At 42.7% G+C, this 9,871-nt stretch overlaps 1 protein-coding gene across 1 annotated transcript in view; it reads right to left on the bottom strand.

Moving 5' to 3' along the window:
• The window catches only part of Il18r1 (interleukin 18 receptor 1), a 32,266-nt gene extending 22,907 nt beyond the window's left edge, over positions 1–9,359 (bottom strand). Inside the window, exons 1-3 of the mRNA XM_021199107.2 lie at positions 9,298–9,359; positions 3,564–3,649; positions 568–814 (exon numbers count right to left, since the gene is read on the bottom strand). Of these exons, the coding sequence (XP_021054766.1) occupies positions 568–814; positions 3,564–3,621 (305 nt within the window). The 5' untranslated portion in view covers positions 3,622–3,649; positions 9,298–9,359. The remainder of the gene's footprint in view (positions 1–567; positions 815–3,563; positions 3,650–9,297) is intronic.
• Between the last annotated feature and the right edge of the window lie 512 nt (positions 9,360–9,871).

Below are 9,871 nucleotides of genomic sequence, written 5' to 3'. Positions count from 1 at the left end.
ATTCGGGATAGCATTTGAAATGTAAATGAAGAAAATATCTAATAAAATAAGTTAAAAAAAAAAGAATGTTTACCTACACACGTGTGCATGAGCCTCCTCCTCCTCCTCCTCCTCCTCCTCTTCTCCCTCTCCCTCTCCCTCTCCCTCTCCCTCTCTCTGACTTTGGCTATTAGCTTGTGGCTGGATAGCAACTATATCTTTTTCCTAGTAATGTTGCCTCTTGTTTCCCAGAAACCTCCAAAATCTAGACTAGGATGTGTTCCCCTAAACTCTCTCCCTTCTCTGAAGCCTGAGCAGGACATGTGGGAGGGGGCCCCTGCTGATCCTGCCTCAGGTGCCATATCATCTGAAGTCCTTACAGCTAATATTAAGTATATAATATATATATATATATACATACAGAGTGACCGGCTTAATATTTCTAAAATGAAACATTTGTTTCCTGTTGAAGAGAAAACAGGGGAGAAAGAAATGCATGGATTATCAGAGCTTACAAATGTGTATTTGATTTTCTGAGCCAAGGTCAAGAGTCTTAGGAAACATGTTAAAACAAATTGGCTCACTCACCCGACTTGAGAAAAGTACGTTCCCTCATCCTCCATCTCAACTGGCCAGAATTCCAAGGTGTGACCATGAAGAGTGATTCTGGGCGAGCTTCTGGTGTTCAGCTCTCTATACTCATGTGAAGCATTGCTTTTGAACCATCTCGTAGTGGCTGTTTCATTTGTGTGCACGGGTGCAGATATGCCACATGGCTTCAGATAAAAAGGTTCTCCCTCTACCACATGAATTTGCGGTCGGTGAATGCAACTTTCTACAGCAGATTGAAAGAGGAAAGGGAGAGAAAACAGGACAAGGGTGATTTTTCACTGATCTCCCTCCATCAGTATAAAAAATCTGTAAGAAAGCTACAAGAAATCTCAGCATCATACTCCTGTGCTGTCTTCTGTCTGAAGAGAAGACATACGGGAGATAAGACACTTTCAGATCCAAGATGAAGATAAAGCTGACGGCTTCCCCTAAACAGAAAGTTGAAGAGCTTAGCCAACCCTCACTGGAAGGCTTTGAGGCCACATCTTCAGAGTATGACACTTTATAACTTACTGTTAAGGAAAGACATAGAAGTCATAGGGTCATCATATTCCCTCGAAATGTCAGCACCATGGAATCTCCATGGGAAAGACAAGAAACCTGGATATGCATCTTCATCTCTGTCATAGGAGGTCTCATGTCCCTTGTGTTCACCCAGTCTGTCTACTCAATCTGGGGAGGTTTGGGAGAGTTAAAGGAGTTCTTGGGTAGCTAAATCCTCATGGTGGCATTTTTCCACATAACTGACCAAGAACTGATGAGTGCAGACCATCCTTTCTCTTCCCATCTCCCTGTTTCTCCACTCAGATCCCTTAGCTTTGGAAATGTATCTCTTTTTTTGTTTTCATCTCCAAAGAGTGGCCCTCTGTTCTAAATTAGAGCTGTTGAACAGTTCTCAAATCCACTGGACCTAGAATGACCTTGATCCTCATTTAGAAAAATCAGTGTCTGTTAAGTACATGCAGTATTTCCTCAAGACAGTACACAAAATGTTGTCTCTGTTGCTAGGGTCTATTGTTCAGAGCAACATTCGGGAGGGTGTTAACTTAAACGTTAACCACAGCAGAAGGAGGAAGCGGCTCAAATGTCAGATCTACTTCAAAGTTCAAGAATGACACTGAGTCTCAGTCTCTTGCTGGTGCTTGTAACATAATCTCTATTCTCCATCTCAATATCCCAACACACTTGTTCCTTGACACTCAAAACAAGAGGTCTTTAACACTTCAATAACTTTCCCCAGTGCTGTAGAGACTCGGGGTTACAGCTTAGACAGTCTATATGTTCTCTTGTGTCTGGATCCCGCCACACATCATCAAGCCTATAATGTCCATTCATTTTCCTACATGCAGCATGAGCTCCTGCTTTATTATTATGCAGGGCTCAGCCATACCATGATTAGACTATTCACCGTATATGTATTGAGGACTTAGATTATTGTAAAAGAATTTTTGGACAGTTGAAGGTATCCTAGGTTCCAAGTGTTGATTCATTTAAGAAACAAACCTGCTACAAACATAAGTACTTGTACTTTGGTTGATGAATGCAGGAATTCCTTTTTGGAGATGGCCTCCATTTAGGAAAAATAGTGGGCAGTAGGAAGTTAGGATTGTATAATTATGAGGAACCTCACGTCTTAAAATACCTTTTCTTGCATTTAGCATTACAGCTTCACCTTGTTGATTTGATATGATGCTCTTATGTTATATAAATGAACAGAGGCCAAGGCGCATGGACTGGGTGAGCAGTCAGTCCCGTTCTTCCATGGACAAAGTCAGTGGCTTAAGTTGTTCTATGCAGATAACTCTGAGAGGCAGTACTAACAAGTTAAATGAATTCCACATATAAAATATTGATACATATGGCTATAATTCCTATTCACGAAAGGTACTCCTTAAGCCGCCAAAGGAACAGGGAGCTGGAACCTGAGCCCCAGACCTAACAGGATGTAGACCTGACTTTGTTCCAAGATTGTGTTGCATGGCAGTCATGAATAGGTAATAGATGTTTGTCTATCAAGCATGGAACACGTGGCACACATCTGGTACTTGGCACTCATGCTCAGTAGTACCTAACAAATCATTTCATACCAAGAAGAATGAACAGTTTTTAGGATCTGGGTATCACTGCATTGTGTGGCATATAGTATTTCAACAATGCATGGGTCTATTCATAAGCATACCTCCAGACTGGATATGTCTTATATAAAAGCAATCATAGCTAATCTCTGTTTTCCTGTCTCAATAATTCTCAAAATAAAGGATAAGGCCCCAAGTGCTCCCTTTTGGGTATAACATCCTGAAGTAAGTTAACTGGCTTGCTCCCTTTCTCCTGCAAGTTCTGTGCCAAAGTTCCTTAGTCATGGGACTTCTTGCCAAAGAACGGGACCTTCCAATCCTTCTCCACTTGGAGAAGATCCCCAAACCACCACAGCTCATGAGTTAAAAGTTCTGTCTGGTGTGTTCTGACACTCCCTTTAGCATCAAGTCCAGCCTTTCTCTTTCTTAATACTTTCTAGCACTTGGGTGATTTTTAAGAGTTGGAAAGTATTTTCTGTCTACTTCCATTTGAATATTCCTTTTAAAATGAAGGAATTCCTGCTATCCTCTCAGGAAACAGAAGCTATATAAAATTGTCTCAAACCAGGAAAGAAGACAATTGTTTTCTTCCTCTATTTCAAAAGGCAGTCAGGAGTAGTTGAGAGGTGCCCTTTTCTTCTGAAGCATAGTTCGGTGTGAAGTCCCTGCCTCCCCACACAGTGATCCGCAGGAGCATCTTATCTGTTCCCAGCTCTCTTCCCTTCCCTACCCCAGGAATCGCAAGTATTTCTTGGATTGTAACATAAAATTTGAAGTCACTAAATGTTAAATAAATCAGGCAACGTCAGTAAATGTGTCAGCCATAAGAACGAATCCCCACAATTCCCCTCTAGCTCTCCGACGTAGTGTGTTCGTGAATGTTTAAAAACCACTTACTGGAGGCACTTTTAACAATGAGAATGCAGAGTGTCAAGATTAATTCTTCATGATGCATGTTTAGACTTCTGCTTTGAATGGTATCTCTAGAGAAAGAATAATATAAGGTTAAGCTTATGCCTCAAACAACCAACTCTATCTTACAGCAGACGTTTAAACACTCTTCCAGCACATAGACCAAAGTACTCCAGCAATGTCTCATATCTACTAAAATAGTCTAAAATAGTCCAGTGCACCAAACTTTTAGTCACAAAGAATTAATAAATTTCAAGGCAATGAATTTTAACTTCCACAAAACATAATTATTTAACAATTTTCTTTAGCAAATGGGGCCTGATATCTTTTAACCTGATGCACTAAACTTTGCCTTCAGGGTCCAAGCTAAATGCTAGAAAAAAAAATACATGATTATACAGATTAAACAACCCATGGTCTATTGAGATGTGATTGGCAGTTCCACCTGTGCAGAAGTGTGTGTGTGTGTGTGTGTGTGTGTGTGTGTGTGTGTGTAGGTATTTGTGTGTTCTGTGTAGGTGTATTGTGTGTGTTCTGTGTATGTTTTGTGTATGTGGAGGGGTATGTGGAGTGTTGTGTGTGCAGGGGTGTGTGGGGTTGTATGTGTATGTGCTGTGTGTGTTGTGTGTCTATGGAGGTGTGTGTATGTGTGTGTGTAGGTGTGTGTGTGTGTGTAGGAGTGTGTGTGTAGGTACATGTGCATTATGTGTAGGTGTATTGTGTTCTGTGTATGTTTTGTGTATGTGGAGGGGTGTGTGTGCAGAGGTATGGGGGGTTGTATGTGTATGTGCTGTGTGTGTTGTGTGTCTATGGAGGGGTATGGTATGTGTGTGTTTGTGTGTATGTGTATGTGTGTGTTGTGATAGAGGGTGGGAGCAGGGGAGAGAAAGGCTTACTTTGACTCACATTTCATAGTTTCGGAGATTTCAGAAAGTTTCAAAAGTCTAAGAATTATGTTGCCCTGCTCAACAGCAAAGTTTGCACAAGGCCTGGAGCACAGTGACCACTGTCACTGGAGCACTGTCCCTAGAGGAGAAGCATATGACCTGGCACCTGGAGCACTGTCCCTAGAGGAGATGTATATGATCTGGGTTCGAGTCAGCACTGGCTGCCCTGTGTGCTTACTTTAGGCCCATGGATAAAATAGCATTTCTCTTTCTGCACTGGGCTTTGATCCTAGAACAGCCCAACCTTCGCCTTTCTAATATGAGCAAGAGGAGCAGAACAGAAGAACGCTCTTCCCTCACGGAGTCAGGTGTTCAGTCTAAATATTTCACAAATAATCCTTCATCTCCTTTTTACAGAGCCTCCTATCTCTTCCACCCCATTGCCTTAAAGGAACTCGGGGGCCCCACGGAACACAGCAGGACATGAAGAGCTTGGTTCCTTCAGATGCACGCAGAACGGACTAGAATCCCAGTCTGATAGTGCTCAAGGAGGAGCTGTGGACCTTGGACAAATTAAGTATCTGAAAAACTGTTGACCCATTCCCAAAACACAGAGGGTAAGGTGCTTCCTGCAGAATCATTGAGGGATCTCGGTATCTAATGTTCATGAATGAGGACATCTGGGAGCCTGGCAGCCTTAAAACCCAGAGCAACACCCAACGGCTGCTCGCATCCCATCCTACCTCTTCAACCACAGGCGAAGGTTCATAAGAAGCCTACCCAAACCACATACCAGTTTGCAAGGGTTGATAGAGAACAGCGTGAAAACCCAGCGGGTATCTGTTAATGGAAAGTACCAGCCATTCGGAGCCAAATTAGAACAATGCACAACTCGAAACCTCCGCCGCCCACTCCGACACCTTTATTAATGTCTGATATTTCTGACTTGGGTAGAATACAAAAGTGTGGTTTTTTTTCCCCGTGCCCTTTCTCCAGTTGAAGCTGCCACAGGCTGGCACTATCTTTTTTTCCTTCCTCCTTCTTCTTCATTTTAACTTTTACCAAGAAATAAAATTACATAATCATTTGACATTCTGATAAGAAACAAGTTTCAATGTGAGATGAGTTAAGATCTCAGCATATAAAAACTCCATGCTGACCATACCACTGTGTGAGTGGAGGCGTGGGCAGTACTCTGATGTTCTGTTATGCGTCTTAAATTGTACACGTGGATTTAAGGAACTGGTGTTTTTTCATGTAGGAATTTTAAGGATTGTTAGTGTTCTCCTGTTGAGTTTTTCATTTTGTTTTGTTTTGCTTCGATGTAACTTGAAGTGACTGACTTTTCTTCTTTATTTTTTTTTCTAACTTGTAAAGTAATATCTACCTAATGTAGAACATTTACAAAATCAAAGAGTAAAACTAAGAAAAACTTCTCACAATGCACCATATTTCCCTACTTTTTGTAATTTTTGTATTCGTTTTCAGTAACTGTCCTTATTTCTTATCATTTTACTGGTGTTAGGATATGGTGGGACAGAGAAGAGGCCAAAGGCATGATGAATGCACGCTACCCAGCCACATTCCAGAAACATCTTGGCAGCTTCTACCTGCCTCAAGAGTGCAAGACACTTCCCACCACACCCAGGACAATACGTTCCACCCGACTCTTCACATCTAACTCGGCCATCCAAGTAGAACAGGGCCTCTGGTGTATTTGAATCTGCATTTTCTTTTTATTATATATGATTTAAATAATCACATAGTATTAGCTGTTTCAGTTCATGATTACCAACTCTTCCACTGCAAGTGATTCTTTCTCAGCTCTCCAATGTCTGGAATTCTACCCAATTTGTTTAATTTCTCTTTTGGTATATTAGCATATAGAAAACTTTTATGACCATGCATACAAGTCAATACTCTTGTGTGTGTGTGTGTGTCTGTGTTTCTATCATTTTAAAGTGGCGATCATCCCATATTTCCCTCAAAGGTAACACAGACATTTACCTATATTCCTCAGTTTTATGATTTCATCCTTACATTTGACTTATTTCTAAACTTACAAACATTTCATTTACTTCTCTGCCAGGAAAACGGGACCTAATTAAACTTCTACTTCCATAATAACTATGAATTATTCCTCTGTCCAATCAATTAATGCTAGCTTTCCTTTGAAGTTGGTTGGTATCCATTTACCATGTAAAGGCGCTCTTAGAGAGTGATTGGAAATCTAGCACAGGTGCCTGGCCAGGAGCAAATGTGTGTAAGCATGAACACACTCACTTTCTCTCTGTTATCACTGTGCCAACCTTCCATAGCAACTGCTACTATCCAGCCTGAGCCACTCTATGTTGGCTTCTTTGCTAAATTGTGGAATGAACAAAGTCTACAGAATACATACAGATGGGAATCCTGACTGATCATTCAATTTATTGCACACCTACACTATCTCTGACTTCTTAAAGCATGACGTCTTCAAAGGCTTATTTTGACAGACATGTTGCCCACTAAACACACACAGGAGGCAGCCTGAGCCCTTGACTCTTCCACATTCCCAGCTGATTCCAGTGTATAAACAAATGGAAATCCGCCAATCTATAGGACTTGCCTGTGCACTCAGAAAAGTACATTTCATATTAGATACATTCAGTTCATAGTTGACATAATAAATATAAAATTAATCCATATGCAAGCATGTGTGTTTGTGTACTCATACATGGAAAGGATAGTTACAAACTTAGTTAACCAGTGACATAAAATTTTCTCTAGATTAAATTAAGTTCTCTTCCAAAAGTTTTGTGATCTGGAGGCATAGGGTGAAGGTTAGATGCAAGGTGACAAGTATCTCTGTCCCCCAAGACAAAGGAGTCCTTCCAGGGTGTCCTTTCAAAGTCTATTTTGTAGACTTTGTGTCAATGTGGTCATGTCCTGAGGTCCTGAGTTTCTGATTCCGTCCTTTTGAGCACATAGATACATAATATAAAACTTCCAGGTAAACATATTCTCATTCTCTCTCTCTCTCTCTCTCTCTCTCTCTCTCTCTCACACACACACACACACACACACAAACACACACACACTCACATTCACACTCACATCCATACATACTCAGTTTCTAAGGCTGGGAGAGTGGGAAACAACTAAGATTGTGACAGTTGAGTTTCAGTGACTCACAGGTAAACATGTCACCTCAGGGACAGTCATTGCTTAACAAAACATGACCCTGAGGTATCCCTAACATTGCTTTGGTGAAAGTTATGACACCCAATGAGGTTTTTCTTTTCCTCGCTGAGACTGCGCCACTGGAACTGGGCTCGCCATGATGCTCCTTAAACACACAGTCCCTTTTGCTACAGTCTCCAATGGCTAAGTGTTTTACTTCATCTGCAGAAAGGCGAAACGGTCAGGAACAACCGACAAAAATGATCTTAAATACACCCTTGCACTTCTGCTCTAAGAAAAAAGGGTGTGAACATTTGACTTTCCATCTGTAAGGGCAGGAGAGTCATTGCTACCTCATGACACTTAACATAAAAATACCTGCTGCTATTATCTCCATTTTCCAAAATGTGCCTTCACAAGCATGAATCCAGACATGCAGACCATGTTCCCTTCCCCCACCTCTCTTCTGGGACCCTATAGTCCTTGCAATATAACACAATGTTTGGCTTTGTCAGGAAGCTTGCCAGTCCAAACCAACCCTAACACACAGCACCTGCAGGGCTCCTGGACCAGACTCCACTTCCTGCCAAGGTACTGGGAGAAAGCTCCCTGCTTTTTCATAATGTGTGCCTAAGGCAGATATTCTTGTGACTGCAGTGTATGCGTGTGTATGCGTGTTTGTATGCAAGTGAGTGTGTGCACAGGAGTGTGAGTGTACGTGTATGTGTGTGAGCGCTTGTGCATGCATCAGTGCACATATACATGCCTGTACTCATGAGGGAGATTGAACTATTCCCAAAATCTGCATAAATGGGCCATTCATTGATGCGATAACTGAAGATGTTCTTAGATAAACTCCTGAATATTTCTCCCCCCACCCCATTTATTAAGCCTGATGATATTGCCTGTTTCATTTGTCTCCTAGAAGGATTAAGCAACTAGAATACAGCACACCTGTGTGTATTGTCAGCAGAGGGTAAGCGCTGAATAAATCAACTCTTGCTGGGTTTCAGCTGTTCATACCTCTCTACAAAGAACATATACATTTGTACTCACTAGTTATACACAAACACATACACACGCCACTCACAATTGATGTTGTTTTCGGGATCCTTGCACCCCTGGGAGTGGGTGGTCCCTCTCCTTGCTCCAGACAGCAGAAGACAGTGAGGACTGGGCATCAGAGCCTGCCCTTACCTTCAGAGAGGTGGCCCACAGACAGGGCAGGGCAGTGGCTTCTCCTTCACTTACATCTGCGAAGCAGAATTCGCTGAGCAGGTGAGATTGAATACCTCCCGGTCCACAACTGTGACACCAGACAGGGAGGGAGGGCGTGGTGAGGCAAGGCCAGGAGCTTGATTAGAGAGATTGGGCAACCCAGAGAATTATTGCAGAAAAAAAAAAAAAAAAAAAAACCCAAAAACAAAAAAACAACGATTCCGGGGGGTGGGGGGATGGGAGGGCTGGGAGAGGAAGATCAGAAGAAGAAGAAAGGAAAAGCTAAGGTTTCAGGTGGGCACCGCCCGGGATGGGAGGAGCTCCAGTCCGGAGTTAAGAGCTGGAGGACTGAAGTCTAGGGCCCTACAGGCTGCTCCACCCAGGAGCGCTCAAGCTTTCAGTTCTGGGAAGCCCTGAACTCCTGGCAGGGTTTCTCTCACGTCCCTACTCACCTAAGAGCTCCACAGTTCCCAGAACTAACCCTGGACCCGCACCGCTGAGGTGATAGAGCCCTTGGAGTTCTCCTGCCTGGGTCTCAGCTGACTCCTCGCAGTTCCAGATCTCCAGGGAGGCACAGCCACCGCCGCTGGCTTCCGGAACCTGCAGCCTGTCTACTCTACCACAAGAACCACCTGTGTGCCCTGTGCCTGCCACACCCTTCAGGCAGAGGGCGCTGAGAACCCAGAACTCCTGCACAGAGGGAGAGAGAGTCCTTGAGACTGCCAGGCTCGCAGAGCCAACACAGTATAGTGCCAGCACAGGATGCTCAGCCTCCTGGATGGGTGGAAAGTCACAATTGGGAAGTTATAGTGAGATTTTAAACTGTTCAAAAGAAACGGGGGCCAAACAGAGTATTTCTAGATTTTTTTTTTTTAATAAGCTAGAACTCTTCAAACACACATGAAGAAAACACACAGGGAGTCAATGGCACAATTATTTTTGCCCAGTGAAAAATAACTCATCATACAATAATGAATAGGAAAGGCATAACATTGTGATACATGGAAAACAAGCATTTAACAAACT

The sequence above is a fragment of the Mus pahari genome, chromosome 5, assembly GCF_900095145.1.
Source record: "Mus pahari chromosome 5, PAHARI_EIJ_v1.1, whole genome shotgun sequence".
NCBI classification, from domain to species: domain Eukaryota; kingdom Metazoa; phylum Chordata; class Mammalia; order Rodentia; family Muridae; genus Mus; species Mus pahari.
Note: the sequence above shows the minus strand (reverse complement) of the source record. Positions and strands in the feature narration are given on the sequence as shown.